We start from the raw sequence: 24,217 nt of genomic DNA, 5'->3' as shown, positions 1-24,217 counted from the left end.
GAGGAAATCTGCTCTGTGGAGTCTGTAGCCATACAGCTCTCTGCAACTTCCACGCTGCATTAATCCCCCAGAAAAAGATGGCAACGGCCAAGATCATTGTTATTCAATCCATACCGGCTGATACAACACTCAAAAGGAGGTACAGTGCCCGCCCTTCCCTGCGTTAAGCTTCTCAGATGCAGTGAGGCAGGCTGATACAGTAAGAGTGGATTTGACCTCCTTCTCTACACTTTTCACTTGCTGTACTTTAGAAAGGAGACAAAAGAGAAGCCTGATCAACAGGCTTAATGTCAAACAACCATAACAGTACAACAAGCCTCCAGTTGATTAGTGCCCCACAGAGACCTGAACTGAGAGACCGGGGTGGTCTTTTCATGGCCTATTTGAAAGAATTTCTTGGCAATGCTTCCAGTGGTGGACTTTATTCAGCACTGTTGGCTAGAAAACTTGTTGGAGTCTCTAGACAATCTTATAACCCTTTCACTTCATGGCCTAATTTAAAACATTTGTGTGTATGTGGTGACTGGCAATAAAATACAGAAAAATCTCAGACTAGAGGAAGTATAGACTTTGTGGGTTCCTCCCTAGGTCCCACCCATCACTGACACATCTGGGATACAAAAAGGATGAATGACAGCACAGGTCATGTTTCAGCAGTGGCATACACCATGAACCCATGGCAAATTAGCTCTAAAATTCCTAGAGAGATAGACTTTACCGCAGGTAAATGTCATGGCCAAAGTAAGGCAGCTGTTTAGAAGGGGATGTGAATGTTTATGCTACTAGATTTACAACTGGGTACTTACAGTGAACAGCTGTTAAAGAATATATTGGAAGTAAATTGAAATTACTCAGCCGGGTCTTAAAACTTGCATGCTATTTTTATGTAATTTTATTTCTCTTTGGTTGACAGCTAAGTGCTTAACATCAGAGTTGATTCCCTATCTGCTTATTGTTTAACTTGTAGTTGATTCAAGTATCTGTCTTTTCTAGGTTCACTGTATCTCAGAAGTGAAGATTTTGAGCTGGAGAACAAGTATTTCAAGATGAAACCGCTTCCTCCAACACCAAACCCTCTTGCACAAAGCTACTTCTGAATTTCCAACAATTCAAGAATATTTATTTGATAAATATACTATTTTCTTGGACAAATCTAAACAGCTGCATTTGCAAATTATGTACAGTCTCACATAGGTGACCAAGTGCTTATTCTTTGATGCTGTCTCTCTTCAGTTAACGTCAAAGTCAGGCCTTTTACCTATGTGAGATATTCTATGGCAAGAAAACTTAGCTGGAACCAGCATTGGAACAAAAAGGATTAATATAGTTAAATTTTGCCTGTACCACTTTAACTATAAAAGAATTAATGCTGAAAGAACCATAATGACCTAAGAGTTCAAGGACATTTTGTTTCCAGAGCGTAATTATTGTAGCAATGCCAGCCATGGTAATGGATCACTTAGCATTGTATAATTTTTCTTTGAACTAAATCCTTCAAGTAACATAAAACAGCAAATGAGAAAAAGTGTTACCTAGGCTTGTGCTAAGTCAAAATGCCTGGTGAACTTGTAGACTTCAGCAATTAGGACAAATGTAGATGCTTTGTAGACTGCCAAGAAACCATATAGTACTCAGCACAGACTAAATAGTATCAGCAACAGATAAATAAAAAATCAGGTAGTTACCTAGAGAAAAAAAAAACAAAACCAAACCCCAACGACACAGAAGAAACAAATTGCACGGTCAAAGACACTGAATTTACTTCTTAAACTGCAATGGGAAAAAAATTATGACTGGGCCAAAGTCCATGCTGTAATGCAGTGGAGCAACTTCTATTCTTTGTGGGGACGCTGGACGCCAACTCTGAATTCTGCTGAGGGAAGTAATTATGCCCAGAATATTTTTGTTTGCCCATAATTCATCACTTATTTACATCTAAGGACAGGCATTACGTTTGTTTTTAAATGGGAATAAATGGCTTCTACCAGCAATTCAACTTCCTGCATTTGAAGCATCTCCCAAGTACATGCAGAAATATAAAGTCTCAGAAAAAAAATTAGGTATGTTGAATACCTGCATTAATTTTTCCATGCCAGGTAACGGGTATGGAAAATTCTGGTCCATGGCAATCTAGTAGTTAGACTGAAAAACAACTGAATCCCACTACAGTACAGCGACAGCTAAGCAAGTCTCAAGCCTGTTCCATGGAACAGTTTCCTAGCGTGGTTACGCTCGCTGGCAAAATAGTTCTCATCAAGGTTGCATTTTCCTTATATATTTCACTCATGAAAACTCATGAAGCACGTAGATTTATACTTCCAAACTGATGATATTTGCTATGGAAACAATGAGACCCAAGAAACTAGTTACCTGCTAAATGATGTTTTTATGGACTTGCTATTCAGATTCAAGTGAAATGTAAGGCTCAGCTTAACACTTACAGCACCTTGTTCCCAAAACTTCCTTTCCCATGCAAAATCAAAATAGAGAAACTTATTTTTACGGTTTAGGTACAACTTAACTGTGACTCTGTAGAAATGAAAGTTGGGCAAGCACAAGCAACATCCTAAAAGAGCAGATGCCCCAAAGATAAGTAGGTTTTTGCCTTCAGTGCAAGAAAAAACATAGTAATATTGATTGCTCTATTATTACTTATTGATGCCATCATTTCAGCTCAGAATACCTGAAAGAACCGATACTACTTAAAATATTATTTGAAATAATTGAATATTAAAATATAATTTGATTTTAATGTACTATTACAGTGAAAAAATGAAGCTAAATAATTGTAGACTTCAATCAAAATGCGTAAGAGGGCTGTGAGTACAGTCAACACAGCAACAATCCGGAGGTAACAAATGCTTTGAGAATTTTCAGTATTTTTATTGAAAAATGCAACACCTGAAAATCACATAGTGTTTATTATGCTCGGTGACAACCAGTATCAACTTACAAATCATAAACAGAGAACACATGCCGTTGGAATAAAGTGTAATCCTGCATTAGCATTATAGTTCTTCGCTCAAGCTCCCAGAAAAACAAACTCGTTTTTGGTGTCCCATTGTCACTAGCAATTAAGTTATCTTTGGAAAGCTAAAAACGTTAACTGGTAGAGAAGGGTGAATGTCCTCTGATGTGCTGATGAACCGCACCCCCAAGTGGCTATTCGCCCTAGCCGTGGGGTACTCCGGGGCCTCCTGTCCTTTCGCCGTCCGGGAAGCGCGGAAACCAGGAATTTCGCAGCGCTTCGTATGCAAAGCGCTCCAAAACACTCAAGTAAGAGGAGACAAATGCAAAATAATATTTTTGAGGAAAACTATCGGCAACTTGGAAATTCCGAGTTGCTTGCTACGGACTGCTCCTGAAGTGTAACACGCCTTGCTTTTACACCGTATTTTTAAGCACCGACTTGAATTCAGGCGTGCGCTTTGCAGCGGTGGGGGCCCTCGGCGCGGCCCGCCGCTGACCGCTGCCCCGCAGCGGCCGCACCGAACGAACTGGGTCTCGCTGCCCGCCCCGAACCTCTACGGGGACCACGGGTGCCGGGCGCTGAAGAACGCCCGTCACGGACGCCGGGGCCCTCCCCCTCACAGCCGCACTGAGGTTCCCGCTCACGGCGATTTCCCGGCGCCCTCCCCGCAGCCCTGGCGGCAGCGGCCCGACGGCTGAGGGGCAGGAGGAGGACGGGGTCGCGCTGAGGGGCCGTCCCCGGTGCCGGCGGGGCGGGGCGGGACGACGACGACGACGACGCTCCCCGGCCGCCCCCGCGGCGAGACCCCGGTCCGCCCCTTCGCCGTGCTCGCGCATGCTCAGAAGGGACGCCGTCACCCCCTCACCCCGGCGCGCCTGCGCGCGGCGCCTGGACCCGGAAGCGGCGGAAGCGGCGTAAGCGGGTGCGGAGTGCAGCGGCGTTTAGCGGCCGAGCGGGCCCCGGGGAGCGCTCGGCGCCGCGCAGGTGCGTGAGGCCGCCCCGCCGGAGCAGCGGGTGGGGGCGGGCGTGTTGGGGGGGGGAAGGGGGGGCGCGGCCATTTTGTGTCCTGCTCGGCGGGGGCGGGGGAGGCCGAGGCCGAGGCCGTCGCGGCCGCCCCCGTGAGGGGGGCGGGTCCGGGGCGCCCTCTTTGCCCCCGAGCTCGATGCCGCAGGGCCTCCCGTCCCCTCCCCACCTTGGGCCGACCCTCGGCTCCGCGGCGGACCCGCTGGCGTAGGGACAAAGGCACCGTCCGCGGGCCCTCCCGAGGGAGGCGGGGAGCCCGGCCGCAGACTTGACACTTGGCGGTGACAGGCGCGGGGACAGGCGGGCCGCGCCGGGCGGCCTGGGCAGTCCCGCTGCCCGGGCAGGCGCCGGGCGGGTCTGCGAGCTGGCCCAAGGGGACGGGCGCCCGGCGGGAGAAGCAGAAGGGTTGGCTTGCCGTGCTGGGGTTAAACGGGAAGCGAGTGCGCTTCGGTGTAATAGTAACAACAGCAAGAAGAGCGTACGCCTATCCCGGAGTATTTCACGGGCTATATGTGTCTAGGAGACGAGCAAAAGCAGCCGCAGCCGCCTCTTTGACCTAATAATAGGCAGTGTCGGTTCGCTCGCTCTGAGTAGCGTTATGCTGTGGTCTGGAATAGAAAGTAATGAGATTTAGTAGTTTAAGAAAAGTTAAGGTATGCAGGCTAGCTAAAACTTAAAAAGCGAAACACAAAAAGCATTAATAAAAAAGGAAGTTACGGGTAAGTGCTGAGAGTAATTTTTATCATAATTCTTTTGCAGATTATGAAATTACGGTTACGTATTTTCTCAAGGTCTGGAGCAGAACCAAGTCTTCACAAGAATTTTTTGCCAATCACCTATGAAGCTCCTGATTTTGACGTTGCACTTCTGCAATGAAGAAAAGGAGACGGCTCGCTGCAAATCTAAACGAAAAGGTTCATCTTGGCCATGAGAAAGATACTTCAGAACAGATTCTTGTAGTAGACTGTGCACAAGAAATTGTCTCAAAGCCTGCACAAATAGCTCCTGCAGATCAGCTTGAATCTTCCCAAGAACTTTCACCATCATCAGAACAAAGAAAGCTCCTAAGCTCATTGCAGTATAACAAAAATCTACTTAAATACTTAAATGACGATAGACAGAAACATCCATCATTTTGTGATTTACTTATAATTGTAGAAGGAAAAGAATTTAGTGCTCACAAAGTTGTAGTGGCTGTTGGGAGTAGTTATTTTCATGCCTGTTTGAGCAAAAATCCAAGCACCGATGTTGTCACACTAGATCACGTAACTCATTCTGTCTTTCAGCATTTGCTTGAGTTTCTCTACACCTCTGAGTTTTTTGTATATAAAAATGAAATTCCGTTAGTGTTGGAAGCAGCAAAATTTTTAGATATCATAGATGCAGTGAAGTTGCTAAATAATGAAAGTGTTTCTAACATACAGACTGATGTGGTAACTGATGCACCTACACCAGTAGAAACACTCAATGAATTGACAGGTAAACTATTAAATAGTCATCAGTGCACTTTTTGTGGTCGAAGTTTCTGTTACAAGAAGTCCTTAGAAAATCATTTGGCTAAAGCCCACAGATCCCTTTCACTGGATAGAAAACATGGGTTAAAAATGGTTGAGAAGGCCAACTTTTCCACTAGACGTTCTACAAGAAACCGTAAATGTCCAGCTAAATTTGATAACAGTGACAATGAAAGTGGGGATGCATCTGATGGCAATTTGGAAAAAGTCAGTTCTGACAAGGAAACATCTGATAGAAGTGAATTTGAAGACAGTGAAAGTGAATGCAATGCTGATGAAGAGGGACAGGAAGAGGAAATGTCAGCTGAAGATTCAGAGTCTGAAGAACAAAGTGAAAAAGAACAGAATGATACTGAAGAGGGTTCTGAGGCAGTTGATGCAGTGGGAAATATTCCTGAAGGCTTAGCTCCAGTCATCATTCAAAGCAGTAGCAAAAAACTACTGCAGTGTCCCAAGTGTGACAAAAAATTTGATCGAATAGGTAAGAGCAAGTTAGGTTGATCTCTCCTTTTTACCATATGGTGGTGCTCTTTCTATGGGAAATAAACTGAGCTTTTTCTCTGTCCTAGAGAGTGAAGATCAGAATTTCTGGATCGTCTCACTGATCCAGTATGCTGCTAATTTTTCTAAGGGTATTAAGTTGTTATGTCTGTGGTGCTAAACAGTTTCAATAAATGAACTGAGTGCATTATTTGAAAAATCTGGAAATACTAAATTTATTTCTCTTTCACTGCTCTGGATTCTGGTTGTTAGCATGATACGTAAAAGCAGCCTTGAAAAAGGAGGGAAAGATATTAAACGATAAATTGCATGAAGTCTGAGACCTGTACTGTGTTTTCTGCCAAATTAATTTTAAGTAACAAAGCTGTCATTATTGCTGTAGTAAAACAGAACCATTGTCAAACAGCCTGAAATTCTTTTATTCTACATGATGTGTAGATGTTTAGGACCTAGTCACTCTGACTTCTAGCTTGATTTTTCTGGTCTGTAGTTAGCACCAAGTAATACTTTGTCAGTGTAATCTGTTCTGTTAGGATTGTTTATGTTACAGTGAAATCTAGGTGTATAGTTACTTAGGGTATCAGAAGAGTAAAAATTCCAGTCCTGACCCATCCAGTGCTTTCCTGGCCTCCTTTCCTACATTAAAAGTAAATTACTACTCCAGAATTTTTGTGTTCCTTCAGTTGGAATAAATGTTGAATTATGGTCATGTCAGGTATTGACTTCCCTCAATCATGGGAATTAGGAAAGAAACAGTTCCTCATAGTGTTAGGCATTTTTTGGTGTTCTTATAGTAGATGCATTTTGTCTTTCATAATTTTGAAATTTTAGGGGTTTATGAAAATGGGGTGGGGCTGATGTATGTGTTAATTCCTACTCACACACAGTGTGTTTAGCTTGCTGAGGTGAAATTATTTTTCCAAGGTCACAAATTATATCGTAGAAGCCATTTAACATTAAAAATATGGGACTTAACTGTACTTGTAATGCCATATCTTAAAGTAACATAGGAAATTTTCTGAATTTGGGAGCTTTGTTATTAATATTGAAAGGCTACTGTGCAGAAATAAATGGTTTGTGAATATTTAGGGTTGTAATGGTACATTTTGGTTTTACACGCATTGGAAGTCCTTTTCTCTTTGCACTTTCATGACTTATAATTCTAGTTTTATGCTCAAAAAATACATGAGAAATAGCATTAAAACAAGTGATACATGAAGTATTTCTTTATAAGCTTGTATTACGGTAGACAGTTGACTTGTATTTTAAATTTGTGAGCTATAGTACTTTTTTTTTTTCTTTACCTAAGTCCCAGAAGTATGATGCATATTCTACAGAGAAAAAAAAATTATCTAATACAAAGCCTGCTATTGACTTGAGGTAGGTAGATCCTCGGTGTAGGATGAATTCTATCCTCAGAAAAAAAAAAAAGGCAAACAGAAGAGGGAATACAAGCAGTGTGAAAGAAATGAGAAAGTAGTGTTTTTGTTTATGGTAATAACTTCAGTCCCAAATAAAGATCATTTGCAAGGGTCTGTATCATTCATTCAGTGTTTTGTTATTCGAAAGGACCTTAAAAATACCAGTTTGTTGCAAGGCTGTTCCCTGCTCTGAAAAGGTACTTCACAGTCAATGTAATGAAAGAGTAGTAGTGTAACTTTCAGTACTTAAGAACAGAGTATGCTGTAGGGTTGAACAAGAGGGGACTCGTAACCCTCGCACAGATGTAACAGTAATACAGAGCCCTTTTGTTTTTTACTCTTTATCTTAAAAATAGTTAAGATGGAAGTGTATGGAAGAGCCTTGGATCAAATGTGTGTATGATCACCGTGCAGTTTTCAGTGGTGTAAACCAGTAGAAATCTTTAGATGTGCGTGGAAGGTACTTAGATCTTGACCACCTTTGATGGAGACATAGAACAGACCCTAAATGTGTGTATTTTAGGTGATACCTGTTACAGTTTATGCTAACAGATTTTTGTTGTTGTTGTACAGGCAAATATGAGAGCCATACACGTGTACACACAGGTGAGAAGCCCTTTGAGTGTGATATATGTCATCAGCGCTATTCAACGAAGTCCAACCTGACAGTGCACAGAAAAAAACACTCTAGTGATACTGACTTTCATAAAAAGGAACACAAATGTCCCTACTGCAATAAGCTGCATGCAAGCAAAAAGACTTTAGCAAAGCACGTGAAGAGGCAAGTACAAGCAAATTTGTTTTGCGTTTCTGAAGAATCGTTTTTTTCAGTTCAAAAGCGAAAACAGATGTATGTATGCACACTGCATATTCTGCATTATTTCTGTAACAATTTTTTCAAATAAGTATCTTTTCAAAAGACATGGGGATTAGCAGTATCAACTAACCTGCCATAAGGAGTGCATAGGGACTGACTAAATAGCAATAGCGGTTCTGTGGAAGTTCTGCTATAGGTTTTTACTATAAATTTCAGAATGCTCAGATTAGCTAGCACAGTCAGTCAGAACATGACAGTCTTAATAATTACCTGCGTTGCTTTTAATATGGAGGAGGAATAAAATACTTTCTTTGGTTTTAGATGTTGATCCTATACTGTTGATGATAATAGGTGGATAAACCATTTCCATGCAGATTTTTTTAGGTAAATAATTTGTTTATGACAGGCCTAATTATAAGGTATTATTATTTACATACGACTTTTTTCCTCCTCTTTGTAAATATCCATAAAGCATTATAATTGAAACTATCCTCTGTCTTGCCAGTTGTCATATGAGATTCTACAGGAGTCTATAGTCAACACTGCTTTCCAGTTACTTGTGCCTTTAGAATTGTTTAATTATCAGTATTCTGTTCTGCTGTTTTGGTGATCAGCTTTCATGACACATAAATTTTAGAAATGGATGTTTACTATTTAGGTGATCCTCATCTTAGAAAGTTATAACTACTTTCAGCTTCTGTCTTTCTCGTAGGTTTCATCCAGAGAATGTACAAGAATTTCTTTCTATCAAGAAGACAAAGAGTGAAGGTTGGAAATGTGATGTAAGTAATATTTCAGTACTTTTGGGTTTTTTCATGTAGATACTATGTTTTGTGTCTTGAATACTTAAGTGAAAATATGGTATGTGTTTCTGTGAAATCTCAGTAAGCTTTGTAAGTGATGGTATAAATTTCCTCTTTATGTGCTGATTTAAAGACTGAACTTTATCTGTGTGTACAGCTTGTGACCAGGTAGATAATACCAAAGTGAATTCTAAAACAGTTGAAGGCAGTATTTTTTAATGTGATCAGTTATTATCGTTGTTAAAATACATCAATTTGCAGATGATTAGACTTGAGTGTTATGAATACTTTAAAAACAGTGTATTTGCTCTCCCACTAATTATGCACATCAAACACTGACCATAAAGTATACATTTTTTGGAAGGCTCCCTCAATAGTGAGGGACATATGAAACACTTTCTCATTTAGCTGAACATGCACATCAACAGAGTTGTAAATTTGTACAAAATTTATCTCTAGTTGTAAAATCATAGAATCCTTTCCTTGATTTTCCCCCAGGAGAGGTATATGTGTGAAACTACACCTACTGTAAAAAGGAGTTTGTAGAAATTCCATTCCATAATGTCTTAAGGTTTCCACTGTGGGGTTTTGTTTGTTTTTTTTTTTAAGGGAATCTGTTTACTTTTTTTTTTCAGGGCAGCTGTTTTGTTTATGCAAACTGCTATATGGCCCTGTATGTCTGTAATATTAGGTGCTGTAACATAATTACTGACCTTGCTTTGTTTGTGAACTTTCACTTATATAGTAGGAGGTTGGGAGATATCAACTGTAGGAATTTGTAGTGTTCCTTCTGCTAGTGATGGTACCATGGTTGGAGGTATTACGTGGTTGACCAAAGGGTGTTATCTTCCAGATTAAGTTATATTTTGTGAAGGTGTTACAGATTCTGTTTGTTACTAGATAAGAAACATTTTAATAGTGGGAATCAATACTGCAACACTGTTGATGTTAATTTGGAAAATACTCTTACCAGGTGAATAATTTGGTAAACTCCACTTTGTGGTTTGGTTTTGTTTGGGTTTTTCTCTTGAAAGTTTTAAGTTTTATGTTAAGTAGAAATTTTTAAAAAGTGAGCTGCTGCTCTTATACTGCTCATATGCATTCAAAATGGACTTGAATTGAAAGCAGGCGTAGAATTTTAGCTTTTATAGCGGTTGGAGAATGAACAGAACCCTTAGGAGCTGTGACTTTGTTTTCAGGTTGTTTAGTATGTTCTGAGGGCTGAGGTGCAGCAGATGTAAGCTGCAGGATTTCTTCAGGTTGTTGGTTTATGCTGTAGTCCATGTATGAACACCAGGATTTGGTGACCATACTTTAATCCTTGAGGAATACGAGCAAATTCACAGAAACAGTAGAGTATTAATAGTAAAGAAGAGCAAGGCAGCTGTTATACTTTTTACGGGTATGGGATTTTCTTACACTTATATTTAATGTTAATGAGTTTTTAAACAAATAAAGCTGTTGCTTCTGATTTCCTGAGGCTAAAAGAGTGTTATTCAGGTGTGCTCTGAGAAACTGATTGCACGATATATCGTATGGGAGGTAGGTAGTACTAAATTCAGCTATTATAAACAATGGCAAGAGTTTCACAGTGAAATCGGTGAGCACCGTGTTGATTTATGTTAAAGCATAGGACCCTGATGTTAAATTGTAATACCTAGTTTAAATGCCTAAATTTGATCTGCGGCTTCAATTCTGTAATTGAACTGCATTCTTACTTTAATGACTACTAGTAATTCTTATATATTTAGGTTTTGATTAATCTGAAAACAGTACCGAAAAGCTCACATAGTTTTAACATTGCAGAAGTTCTGTAGCTCTATAGTTTGAGTTATATTTCTTTGTTAGTATTGGCATTTTCTTTTTAATACATGCTGTCAGAGAATTTCCCAGAGGAAATAAAGGAACAGGTATGATTCTAGTTCTACAGTAGCATATACTACAATAGTTTTTACCACAGGCCAACTGAGCTGTTTCAGCATCCAAAACCAAGCCAAAGCTATTTGCTTTTTTTCCATTGGGTTATTTTCTGCTGAGTTACTGTGTTGAAACACCCTAGGAAAAGACTCTGGTAAGTGCTGGAGTCAGTAGAAAGAAGTGGGGGGGATGGTACATGTAACCATGCAGTTGCTAGTAGTTCGATTTAGGCTGCCATGGATCGGCATCCTATTTTATATAGAGCAATCCACTAAGGTTTATGTAGAACACAGCTTTTTTGGTGTTGACTGCAAGGCTTTACAAGTTGGGATAGACTATGCTTTTGAAGAATACATGTTTTGTCTTACATTGCTGCATAGAGCAGATGAACTAAACTGTTAGAGTTTATGAATAGGAAAAAAATCTAGTTATACCTGATGTATCTTTGACAAAGTGTATTATCATTTTAGATTTGTAAGAAATCTTTCACTCGAAGACCTCATTTGGAAGAGCATATGATCCTTCACTCTCAGGATAAACCCTTTAAGTGTACCTACTGTGAAGAGCACTTTAAATCCCGATTTGCAAGACTGAAGCATCAAGAAAAATTCCATCTCGGTATAGAAACCTCCTTCTGACATGTAAACAATAGATTTAAAGTAAAACCTTCCTCCACCATTGTATGTCCTGATCAGTCTGGTTTCCACCCCACCTCCTTTTCCAGTTCTCTCTTCTCCAGTTTTGTGGGGGAGTTGGTGTTGGTGTTTTTTTGTTGGTTGGTTTTTTACTTTTCTGTTCAGCTGTCTTTGGGAGGCATTGTATTGTACCTAAATAAATGCAAAATTTTTGGGGGGAAGAAGATTTAAGGTTAGTTTCGTTTTAAAACTTTTTTGCATGAAATTGGTTCTCAACTATGGAGTCAGATTCTTCCTGAAGTTTTCCAAAGACCTTTTCCTTTGCTCCTGAGGTATTCCAAAGAATTTTTTTATTACTGCAAATTATTTCTGCTGGGTAGAAACTTGATTGGTGATAGTGATGGGAATATGTTTTTTCAAAAAGTCTAAGTGGGCTTAATTACTTTTGACTATTAATTCTAAATTTTTGCTTTACAATCATGAAACTTGCCAAAATATCAGGTATTAGAAATAACTTATCCAAGCAGAAAGTAAACAAAGTATAATTAAAGTATGCTGACTGTACTAAACATTAATCATTTGTTAGACAAAACCGTTGCTTTGTAAATTGATCAGGTTTTTTACAGGTAACCAGTCTGTGTGTCTGGTTTGGTTTAACTGACAGTTAATAACACTATGTGTGCCTGTCTCCTTGTAGGGCCTTTTCCTTGTGATATTTGTGGCCGCCAGTTTAATGATACAGGAAATCTGAAACGCCATATAGAATGTACTCATGGAGGAAAGAGAAAATGGACGTGTTTCATCTGTGGAAAATCCGTTAGGGAACGGTAAGGAGTTGTGTGACTACTTGAACTTCAGCAGAACAGAGAAATACTTGGTGTGCTTTGTTTGATTCTGAATAGGTTTTAGCTTTGAGTTTTTAACATAAACGAGACCACATCAGAGGGCTAGTGTATCAAAAAGTAGCATCAGAGCCACAGGTAGCATGTGGTTTTCTGATGACCTCTAAAATTAAGAGTGACAACTGTAGATAATTAGTTATGAGGTGGAACTATATTAAGAAAGTCTTGCCTCTAATTCACTTCACTTAGGGTTCCTGTGTTGTGCAAGAACATCTTGCATTTGTTTGGGAAAGAGTGTTCTGCCATAGATACTTTAGTAAATATACTGATGAGGACAGGAAGATCAGGAACACTGGTGAGAATGACTAAGAAGAAATTGGACTTCTACAAACACGGTTTCCTGGAAGATGGAATAATACTGTACAACTTTTGCTGCTGCTTCTCTGGAGGAAAGAAATGTGAATTTAGCGCTTTGAAAAGTGGAAGCTTTAAAAGTTGGCTTATAAATTCCAGTATATAGATAAAGAGCATAGAAAAGCTGTAGAAATAAGATTCATCCCCCCCTCCTGTGTCTGTTCTACACATATGAGGGAGAAAAATGTGAATTTTAGACGGTTGTTAACATGACTTCAGTGCCGGTATCTTGCACTGGTCTATAAAGGAGATCTTTTAAGTTTTCCAAATGGTGATTTATATTTAGGTTCTGAAAAAATAAACCTTATAATTTTTTTAAATTTGGACAGAATACAGCTTCATCTCATTAACCGTGACTAAGATTCTAGTTATGTTCTATTTGGGAAATATGAAAAGATCTGAGTTTGTGTACTGCAGTATGTTTTCTTGATTTTTAATTTTTCTTCCAATGACTGACAAAGACCCCCGGAAGTATTGTAAGAGGAAGATTTGTCCCTAACGGGTTTTGTTGCTGGTGTGTATTTTCTAGTAGTTTGGCCAATAGGGTGTGCATGTATTAAAAGAAAATGTACTAATGCAATAATGAATTAGTAAACAAACAAGCTATAAAGCACAGATAGTCTTTCAATTCTATAAAGCTCACTTTGAACTGCAAGAAGAATTTCTGTCAAATATGTTTACACACTTTAAGTTTTGTTTATGTTACGTAAGGCAGTTGAATATTTACGTTTTGTTGCTCTCATTAGAAAAGATAAAATTTTTGTAAAGCATAGAAAATATCTTTGAAAAATAATATTGATAATGAGTACTGGAAGGAGATCAAAGAATTTTCTCTTTTGTTTAGTTCACACACTTACCAGCTCTGTATAAAGTAAATTTTATTGTCCGATTCCTTTGCTTGAGAGGAATTTTCACCTGCATGCACTTTTTTTTTTTTACATTGGAAAGGCAATAGTAAAAGTAGACTTACATATGTATACATATGTATGTGTATATAAATATATATATTTTTTTAAATAAGCTCTCTGCTGAGTTAGGTTAAATTAACATCCATGATCTAGATTTCCTTCGTGTCTGACTTTAAACCTGTGGCTTAGATATACATATAGCAACAAGGGAATTATTACATAAAAGAGTGTCAAAATTGATGTTTTCTTTAATGTATGTTGTCCAAATGTATGTTGGGACAATGTTTTGTTTCTTTGCTTATATTGTTTTGAGACCCACCTGGTTCAGTAAATAGTAAGTTGCCATACTGCCTTTGAATGTATGTATATGTGTGTGTATCTGAATAAACTGATGCAGTTATTTGGATATATTGTGATCCATCAGAATTAAAGAAATTGAGAAAATGATAGTCTGTTTCACTTCAAACTGGCAGTGACATTGCTTAAAATTAAATTTTACTCCCTTTGTTAAACAGAACAACTTTGAAAGAACATCTGAGAATTCACAGTGGAGAGAAGCCTCATCTTTGCAGTATTTGTGGGCAGAGTTTTCGTCATGGAAGCTCTTACAGGTACCGATTTTTATTAAATAAGCTGCTAAACTGTCTCGCTTATTTGGTGATATATATGCATTCATGTTATCAACATAATTCTTCATAATGTATGTGTTTTGATTTTTTCCAACTCTGAGAGCATTAGTAAATGCTTTTAAACATGCTTAGATACTGAAAATATATTAATAATCTGTGAGAAGTCATTTAATTTTTAATACAGTAGTGGTTTAAACACAGACAGAATCCCATACAAATCTTGTATCAAAGTTGACTTTCTTGCACATCTAAAACTTTTGCATCTTTGTTATTCAAAGAGAAAATAAGCAGAGGACTACTAAATTAACATCAGATGTGAGAGTTTAGCTCTGTTCTCTCTTGCTTTCTAAGAACAGTTTAAGCATACCTCAGTTGAAAGCTAATTCCTGATATTTGTGTGAAGCATTAAAGACTGTGTTTTCTGGTATTTTGCATTGAATTAGCAGTTCTGATTATGTTAACAAAATTGCCTTTTATGGTTATATTTATGACTATGATTATGCAGACTTCATCTAAGAGTCCACCATGATGACAAGAGATATGAATGTGAAGAATGTGGGAAAACATTTATTCGGCATGACCATCTGACAAAACACAAAAAAATACACTCAGGTAGGCATTTTCTTTGAAAATTGGCTTTGAAATTACTGTTTTGAAATAAGATCAAATAAAAAATTAATTACGGATTTTTTTTTTCAGTACATGCAATGTTTTAGGCTTGATAAAAGTTCCCCTCACTATTTTTAAGATCTACTAAAGTAGGCTTAATCTTACATGTTTTCAAGGTTTAAAAACCAAGTGTTTCCTCCATGTTAACATAGAAAGCCAAGGGACAGTCAAAAATATGTAACAGTGAATTGCTTTAAAAATAGTAATTAAAAAAGCAAAAGTGAAAAAGGAGGATTTTTTTAATGAGTTCAGATTTCTTTTTTAATAGCAATTGTGCGAAACATTATTACCACAACACAGAAGAAGCTGTCACAGTCTCTGTCAAAGTTTGCACACTGATCACTTTAATGTAAGAACATCAAAGAGGTGTTTCTGAAGTCTCTGTTATGGGGAAGAGCGAAGGAAGGTGGTGGGAGTCAACCCTGAGAACAGCCAGATGGGGATGATCAGGAGGAAGAAAAAAAATCTGTTGCACTGAGAGCAGAAAGGTTATCAAATGTATAGGAAGAGCGAAGATTCACTAGGGACTTTTCCTTTTTCAGAACAGGATCCAAAGGGAGTGTGGCCTTCTAGGAGGTAAAATACTTTCTAGGCAGCATGAAAATACAAAAGTGATCAGAGTCTAAACTTCCTGAGCCTTTGTTTTGAAGGACAGCTTCTTTTTTGGTGTTTGAAATCATAATGTCTGCTATAAAATAAAGAAATCTTTAAAAACTCAAGTACAAAAAAAAAAAAATCCTCTTTTCTACTCTATTTGCTTTTCCCCCTCTAGAAAGTTACATTCTTTGACTGTCCACACTCCTCCTACTTACATGAGAAGAAATACTCTGCCACTTTGTGGAAGATCTCAAGATGACTAAAAAGAATCAAGATACTTTTAAACAGCAGCATAAAAGAAAAAGGTAACTATGTAAATCAGGATAATTAAGAAGATACATACTGTGATGTAATTTTAAGTTCTAAAAATTAGTAGCTGAAAATAATTGGTATGTTTAAATAAGCTTCTCTTTTAAAGCCCCTGAATTATTGAAGATACCACATTTCGGGTCATAATGAAGAGAGCAGATTCCTAGTCAATTACTTGTACCTCTCATGCAGTGGGTATTTGGGGAGGTGTCTCTTAAGTCCTGGATGTGAATTTCTTTGTAGGAATGACAGATGGTCAGTAATAGTCATATATAACAAGTGGTAAAAATCCTTACTCTGATAGAACCAACCTACTTCCTGAATTTTGTTTTTTGGTAACAGAATCCTCCTCTGAGTAAGGCATGGAAGAGCTTGATTGGCTGAACTTTGTCAACATGGATCTACTGTATGTTTTACAATTACAGCTCTTAGGCATTTAATAAGTTCCAGAAGATTTAATCAAAATTTATTGAATTTTGCCCTTGTAGGTGAAAAAGCACATCAGTGTGAGGAATGTGGAAAATGTTTTGGCCGTAGAGATCACCTTACTGTTCATTATAAAAGTGTTCATCTAGGAGAAAAAGTTTGGCAGAAGTAAGTGTGGGTTTTTTACAACTGCATAAATATTCTGTACTGTAACTGATATTGTTGAGACTCGCATGTTTGTGCAGAATTCTAGTACTCTGTGTGTTTGTCATGCCCTTACCTTAGTCTTAGTAGAGATACCATTATTGTGGTGTGAAGTGAATGTCAGAAAATTGCCTTCACAATTTAAGCAAGATGTTTTCTTTGTAGCGTAATTAAGTAAATAAAATAACAACATAAAAAAGGGTAAAATATTAATCTGTCAATTAGTTGTCTCAATGTTGTTCTAAATTGATGGTTTGCTGTAATACTGTCATTGCAGACTAGTTAAGACTGAATTATTAGACATCATTTAAGCACTGTGAGAACTATCCCACACAGGTATTGTAGAAGCTGGTAGCAGATTAGTGGCTCTGAAAGTAGGTAAAAACTTTGAAACCTGAGTTATGTCTATAAATTGAAAATGCAATGGAGTTTTTAAATTCTTGAGTTGCAAAAATAAGCCTTTCAGAGATCTCAAATAAACTGAGACGTAATTGTTCTTCAAATGGTGTGTTTTAACTGCTTGTACTCATTAGCATTGTGTAGAAGCCATTATAGACATGTCTGTATTGGAAGTCTAGTACATTGTCTGCTTATTCTGTTTGTTTTTTCTTGGTAGCCAGTAGCCTAAACCATTCCTAGTACTTTATGGCATAATTCTGCCGAAATGAAAGCCTCTTGTGGATGTTGGGCAAAAACTGTTACTTAAGGATATTTTGGGGGTCAGAAAAGTTTTAGTGGCTTTTGCTTTTTGAATATTAAGTGCCATTCCCAGCAGAGAATAAGATTGAGTATCGAAAAGAATCTAATTGACCTTATTGGTATGCAGATGCCAGGAAATATGAACATAAGTGAGGATATTTGGAAACTTTGATATTCAGCTCTTTTGCAGTTAAAGATTTCAGAAAGGACAGTGCACATACTTTTTTTTTTAAACCAACTAACAACAAAACTATCTAACATGAAATGTCTTTTCTTCTTTAAAGATATAAAGCAACATTTCACCAGTGTGAAGTCTGTAAGAAAGTTTTTAAAGGGAAATCAAGTTTGGAAATGCATTTTAGGACACATTCAGGTAAAAATGAAATAAACGCCAACAAAACCACAAAACATATAGGAATGTATTTTTATGCATCAACATTGATGGAATTATTTAATTCCTTATAGTTGTTGAGCATTCAAGGCAAGAGTAGCAGGAAGCTGCAAGACTTTTTATTCTTTCTCTTATGTTGGTCATTCCTGAATACTACCCTCTGAATGTATCAGTTGAAATATTGATAATACTCAACACAGGTTTGTGGTATGCTCTCTACGCCTCTTCCTGTAGTTTACTGGTGTATGTTCTTGCCAAATTTATCCAGACCTTCTAATCATTTTTGTGGTCCAGAGAATACTACATTTCAAGTGGTAATCTAAACAAGGATTTGAAATCCCTTTGGAAAGGTTTATGTCCTTATCTATTTGACTTTGTTTTTCCTGCCTTATGTTTAGGAAAATCATTGTCCTTTTGAAATGTATAGAAGTACACACTGAGCTCATTTAATACCAGTATCATAATGGTTTAAAGACTGTTCTTTTTTATTTGGTTTATATTCTGGTTATCTTTGTGTGTACCTGACAGAAATCCCAAGTATTGAGAGAATTGTATGTAAGAAGAAGGGTATGCTAATATAACTTCTAAACAACCTTCTAATGGCTCCCTTGATTCCAAATTTGATGTTAAACATATGGTCTTTGTTTTCAGTAAAATTGTTTTATACTAGGTCTCTGTGCCATAATCCATGTATGTATTTGCATATTTACATGTGACATGGTGTTACTCAGAATACCTAATTCTTACTTCTCTGTCTTTACAGGTGAGAAACCCTACAAATGTCAAATCTGTAATCAGTCTTTTAGAATTAAGAAGACGTTAACAAAACACATGGTTATTCATTCAGATGCTCGACCTTTTAATTGCCAACACTGCAATGCAACATTTAAACGAAAAGACAAGCTGAAGTATCATATTGATCATGTTCATGGATCAAAGGCCGCAGAAGAGGCATTGACATCATCTTCAGAGGAAAAGCTAGTCTCCTTACCAGTACAGTACACCTCTGATGACAAAGTTTACCAAACTGAGGCTAAACAATATGTGGAACAGCCCAAAGCATATCAATCGGAAGCCAAAACTTTGCTACAGAATGTATCTACAGAAGTATGTGTGCCTGTGACGCTGGTACCAGTTCAGATGTCTGATCCACAAGCTGATCTAGTACAGCATACTACTCAGTCACATGGCATTCTTCCTCCACAACCCGAGCAGACAGATTATCAACGAGCAACAGATTTATCATTTCTAGAGAAATACACTCTTACTCCACAACCTGCAAATATCGTTCATCCTGTAAGGCCTGAGCAGATGTTGGATCCTAGAGACCAGTCATATCTTGGAACTTTACTGGGGCTAGATACAGCTCCTACTGTACAAAATATTTCAAACAATGAACATTCATGATCAAACCATAACATTCCACCTAATTTACTAAGCCATTAGCCAACAGAAGGCTGATATGGCAATTAAGATTTATATTTTATATTTTATTTGGACTCATGAGTCTTCTGCATAGTTTTGGAAAAACAGGTTTGTTTACATAATATTTGAACATTTAGGCACATTTTGATGCATACTGAAAGAGTGTATCTTGTGATTTTAAGAGTTTTTAAAAATCTTATAGATGGTCTTTTAAAACTTACGCTCTGAAATACCTTTTAAGGATAGTGGCTGAAAAATGTAATTACATATCTGGCTGTTAATTTAAAAAAATTGTTTGCTTTTCTGCATCTCACTTTGAGTCAATGTTTTAAGTGTAATAGAAAGCATTCTGAAAGAATAAGGACTATATCAAATTAACTAGAAGTTGTAAGGGCAGGCAGGGATATAAAACACAAACTTTGAATTATGTTTCACAGAGAAATTAAAATATAATTTTACTTGAACCCTCAGGCATTTTTGGAGGGTTTTAAAGTCTGCTGGATTCTGGAACCTAGCCAATGGACATAGGAACTAGATGCTTCTGAAAAGTGATTCAGGTATTTTATGAAGACACTAAACAGGGTGTTTGGTGACCCCCCTGAGTATAATTAGGCTGCCTAAATTTGGCCGCTTAATTCTTCCTTGATCTCTAATATTGAATTATGTGGGAAGATCTAGACAATGGTATTGTCTAATTTCTACAGTTAGTACTATATAATTTTAATATGCATTTTTTCTTGCTTTTTCAGTCTTGTTTGTCTTCTAAAGTGTGCCCGACACTCTTAACTTTGAAAGAAATGGGAGTATTTGCAAGGTCATTTTAATCTATGAACAGTCATAAAGGATTGGCATGGTTTATCCTTGTTAGAGCATAAGTTATACCAGGGTCCCACATTAGCATGCCCATTTTCAAGTAATCTGTGATAGAGGAGAAATTTAAAGGCTATTATTTCCAGAACAGTACTCAACTTCTATTTAAAAAAAAGAAATAATCAGCAATTATAAATCTCTTCTGAGTTGCTAATGAAATTGTTTTGTTTCTCACTTTCTTGTACTGTGTTTATAAAACAAAGTCAAACTCTTGAGAGTATTTTATGTCTTTAATTATTTTTATCTTTTTCTTTACTAGACATAAGGGTTTTTTCCAAAAGAACCATTTTGAAATACAAGTCTGGTGTAATTCACCATGAAATCTAGTATAATTTAACCTCATCAAGCTTTCTATTTTAAGCCTACGTTAAAAATAATTAGTCTGTGTTTGTTTGGTGAATATTATGCCAAAGAAAGTATCTGAAGTAATTTTACAATCTTCATTATTCCTCACAAGAATTGCATATTAAGGCAAAATTTTCCCCAGTTTTCCCTATCCTTAAATTATTATCTTAAAAGAAACTTTAAAATGGGAAACTGGACCTATGTGTATTATTGTAAGTGTTAAATTTATCAAATGACCTGAGCACGAGTGATCTGTGGTGAAAAGCTCTTTTATCATCACAGTTCTGTAAACTCTAAGTGGCATGGATCATTTTAAATCCTATTCAAATACTTAGGTGTTAGATTGTGTTAATCCCCATCTACTACGTGTTGAGCAGTTTGCAGGAGAGGTGCCAGAGCTGCCTGAATGTTCATATTTTGAAGCTTGTACCCCAATGGATTCTTAACCTAAACACACCAAAGATTTCTGTTAGCTCTTAAATAGTGGCAGAGTTATAGAATTTTAAGTGTTATTGATATTTAAATAGGACTTAGCCAAAGAAGCACAATAGAAGTCCTAAACTTTAAAAGTTCAGTTTCTAAAACAGGACTACATATGTTTAACTGTTCTATGTTTGTATCTCTAAAGTAAAATTTAGAGCTGTGCTCTGGAAATGTTCAGACTGACATGCTGTAAATATATCTGGTAAGAAGATGAATGCTAGCAAATATACAGCAATAATGAGGCCATTGAATGCCACCTTCTGAAAGGACACTATCAAGTACTACCCGTCCTGCTTTCTAACTCCACCTTCATTTCCTTTCAAAATGAAACTGTTTTTGTCATCTTTACACTCCATGGCTTGAAAACAGCTGTTTTACATGTAGTTTTCAAGTCGACATGTATGTATCTCATTACTGCATGTGGACATGAAACATGACTTCCAGCAGTTGTAATTGTACTGTTAAAAATAACCCGACATCAATGGTGTCAGTGCAGTTCTCAGACTAAGAAGCCTAACTCCTTGTTATTTCTTTTCTGGCCTACAGTAGAAAAAAAAGTATTGTGAGATTTTGACAAAGCAGTGGCTTAAAAATAGCTGGTAACTAATTTTTTCTTTCAAAATCCAGTCTGTTTGGAAGGCACTCTAGGAAAATACTAAAATGGAATTCGGAGCATATTTACTTGATAATGTCCTTTTTAAAATTCTTTCATGATTGTGCCTTTTATATATAATCTGAATAATGGCTTTTTCTCTAGTTCAGTTGATTATTCAGAAAACATTAAGGTCAATATCTTCCAAAGGGCTTCATGTTTTTGGGTGCCCAACAAGAAACAGACTATATAAGGACTTGTTTTTCAGAAAAACGAGTGTTATCTTTGCTGTTTGGGTGACCAGAATTACTAGTCATTCCTGGAAAAAATGACCTACTAGTTCTTTGGTGTTCTTTTTTTGCAGATAACCCTACTAGTTAGTGTTTTTACCTGCTGGTCAGGCTGGATCATTGCCAGTTGACAGTGAAAGAAAATAGGAAAGCTTATGTGCTAGATACATAGTTTTTATTTTTTTAATATTCATGAGCTACAATTCTTACGGCTTTACATCTACTGAAAATTCATATATAAGCAAAGTAATTTTTCATGGACTGGTACTTCATTTGGTAGGTGGAAGTAGCTGGTCTCTGCTTGATGGAGGACAGTGCCTCTTAAGAGGACTGGAGTTGAAGGACAGAGATCTGCACCTCACAGCTGCGTGGGTTGAAACTCCTTGGGTGTCTGGTACCTCCATTTTAATATGTATATGTACTCATCCAAGAGTGCACGTCCTGTTGAGCTGGAGGGCGCTTTTACAATAAGGCTATGTTTTATCTGGCAGTCATTGACTCAGTTGACCATTTGTTGCCAAAGAAGGAAGAAGCAGGTCTCTCTTAAAAATATCTCTAAAGAATAATCAGTGGCACATTGCAAAAAGTTGGTCTTTTCCACATGCTGACCTTTGGGGAGAAGAGTGGAGTCCATGTTGGTACTCTAAACTGCTACATGGTTCTGAGAACTTACTGCACTTGTTCTGTTTAAACATTGAATTCTGTATTTTTCGCTAAACAAATTTCAGGTTGTTGGCTGGGTTACTGCCCTTAATTCTTTAAGTGGCTTTTATGTTCAGTTTATTTATTTATATTGGAATTTCCTCTTTGAGCACTGACACTTTTCCTACAGAGGTATGGCTCTCATGGGTTCTTTTTATGCTGAACATCAGTAATTGTAATGGTGATGATACATCTTCTGTAAGGCTGTGGTTTCCTTAAAAATATAGTGTTACTTTAGTCTGGATTATAATTCAGGTAGTTATTTTTAAAGATGGATCATGGCAGAACAGAATGACAAAAGATTTATTTGGTATCATCAAAGAGCTAAGCTTATTTCCCTAGTAATGAATGTGAAAGAGCATCCAGAACTCTGAAGAATGCTTCAAAGGAATCTCCTCCTAATGTGCTTGATCGAACATGAAATGTGTTACGGAGTGCTAAGGAATAAAGGACCCTCAAGTTTTTAAATTTAAAATAATTTCAGGGTAGAAGTTAATGAATGTAGAATTCTGAGAAGGCTGTTGTAGATGAATAGGGTTTTTTTCCCTGAAAACAATAAAAAAGATGTGAAATTTTTCTGTATTTAGCATACATGCATAACTGATCCAGATTGCATGTTCTCCGTATGACTGAAGCTTAAGGGAAATAGAGTGCATTTTTCTGTAAATCCTTGTGACTACTGTCACGTCATCCTTTTCTACAATATCGTCTCACAGTGATTTGGTGGTTTCATCGTATGTATTGAAGAATGACACTGGCAGAATGTAATACAGGACAGTCACTTTGCTTAAGCCCATAAAGATCTTTTTCATGGTTTATAGGAAATGTTTTGGTTTAAAAGGATTTGATGGATTAAAGGTAACAAAGGCAAAATTTTTTTAATCCCCCATAACCATTTTGATCATGTTTAAATGTTGGTCCTTTTATATGAAAGAATAAGGTGAAATAAACTCAATATTTTGTCACTGGTATATGAGATAATGTGTTTTAAATGTGATCTGTATAGGTTGATATTTTAGATGGAAGTCTAAGTAAAGTTGTCTTTTTAGGGGAAATTCTTTGCTGTAAGGAAAAGTTAGGAAGTGTACTGTAAATGTAGAAGTACTCAGTCCTATGTGTAATTTTGTTTGTTATCGGAAAGTAAAGTTCTTTTGTCTTAACATTGCTTGCTTCACAGGATTTCTTGCAGGTGTGCTTGTGCTAAGTTTTGATTTCTGCCTTTTTTTTTCTTCTTTTTTTTTTAAAAACAGCATGGAAGGACAGTATTCTGTATGTCTTTCAGTTTTAAAGCTCAAGAAAGATAAACAGATCAGGCAAATTTTTTCATCAAATTTGTGTGTGTCTCATCCTACGTTTTATTTTAAAATATTTTGTAAATTAAATTTATTTAGAAAAATACTTGGCTTCGCTTGATTTATTTATTTATTTATTATTTTTAGTAGGGGAAGAGATTTTTATCGTGAAGGCTCGCTAAAGTCCATTTTTATGTTTTTTTAATTTTGAAGCATAACTCCAGCTATCCCAGGCTAAGCCTAAGACCAGCTCCCAGTTCCAGCTCCGCGCCGGGCACTTGGAAGCCTCAGGCGCGGTGGGCGGAGGAGGGAGGGCAAGGGGTCTGCGCGGGGCCGGGGCGGGGGCCGGGGCCGGGGCCGGGGCCGGGGCCGGGGCCGGGGCCGGGGCCGGGGCCGGGGCCGGGGCCGCCCCCTCCCGCCGTCGCCGCGCGGTGGCGCCTCTCTCCTGCCTTGCCGAGGTCGGGCCGTTTAAATAAAACGCTGAGCGCTAATTGGCGGAGAGGTGAGGGGGCGGGGCGAGGCGGGGCG

The 24,217-nt window shown here is 37.6% G+C and overlaps 1 protein-coding gene across 3 annotated transcripts; it reads left to right on the top strand.

Annotated features, from left to right (window-relative positions):
• The first annotated feature begins 3,855 nt into the window (after positions 1 to 3,855).
• Positions 3,856 to 23,795, top strand: ZBTB41 (zinc finger and BTB domain containing 41). Of its 3 annotated transcripts, none has more exons than XM_030033486.2 (11): positions 3,856 to 3,955; positions 4,754 to 5,989; positions 8,004 to 8,211; positions 8,960 to 9,029; positions 11,438 to 11,585; positions 12,300 to 12,429; positions 14,282 to 14,377; positions 14,901 to 15,007; positions 16,459 to 16,564; positions 17,584 to 17,672; positions 18,454 to 23,795. In XM_030033486.2, exons 2-11 carry the CDS (start codon positions 4,867 to 4,869, stop codon positions 19,095 to 19,097), a joined length of 2,721 nt encoding a protein of 906 aa, XP_029889346.1. In that variant the 5' UTR covers positions 3,856 to 3,955; positions 4,754 to 4,866; the 3' UTR covers positions 19,098 to 23,795. The 3 variants fall into 3 exon arrangements, with proteins under 3 accessions (XP_029889346.1, XP_029889348.1, XP_029889347.1); XM_030033488.1 differs by having other exon boundaries at positions 3,862 to 3,955; positions 4,786 to 5,989; XM_030033487.2 differs by lacking the exon at positions 3,856 to 3,955 and adding an exon at positions 4,089 to 4,647.
• Positions 23,796 to 24,217: the final 422 nt, after the last annotated feature.

Source organism: Aquila chrysaetos, chromosome 12 (assembly GCF_900496995.4).
Source record: "Aquila chrysaetos chrysaetos chromosome 12, bAquChr1.4, whole genome shotgun sequence".
NCBI lineage: Eukaryota > Metazoa > Chordata > Aves > Accipitriformes > Accipitridae > Aquila > Aquila chrysaetos.
Note: the sequence above shows the minus strand (reverse complement) of the source record. Positions and strands in the feature narration are given on the sequence as shown.

Excerpts from the sequence above, each read along its gene's own strand:
- ZBTB41 (XM_030033486.2), top strand. The coding sequence starts at position 4,867 with ATGAAGAAAAGGAGACGGCTCGCTGCAAATCTAAACGAAAAGGTTCAT. Across the intron at positions 9,030-11,437 it reads GTGAAGGTTGGAAATGTGAT|ATTTGTAAGAAATCTTTCAC; the intron begins GTAAGTAATATT and ends TTATCATTTTAG. Across the intron at positions 16,565-17,583 it reads GGAGAAAAAGTTTGGCAGAA|ATATAAAGCAACATTTCACC; the intron begins GTAAGTGTGGGT and ends TCTTCTTTAAAG.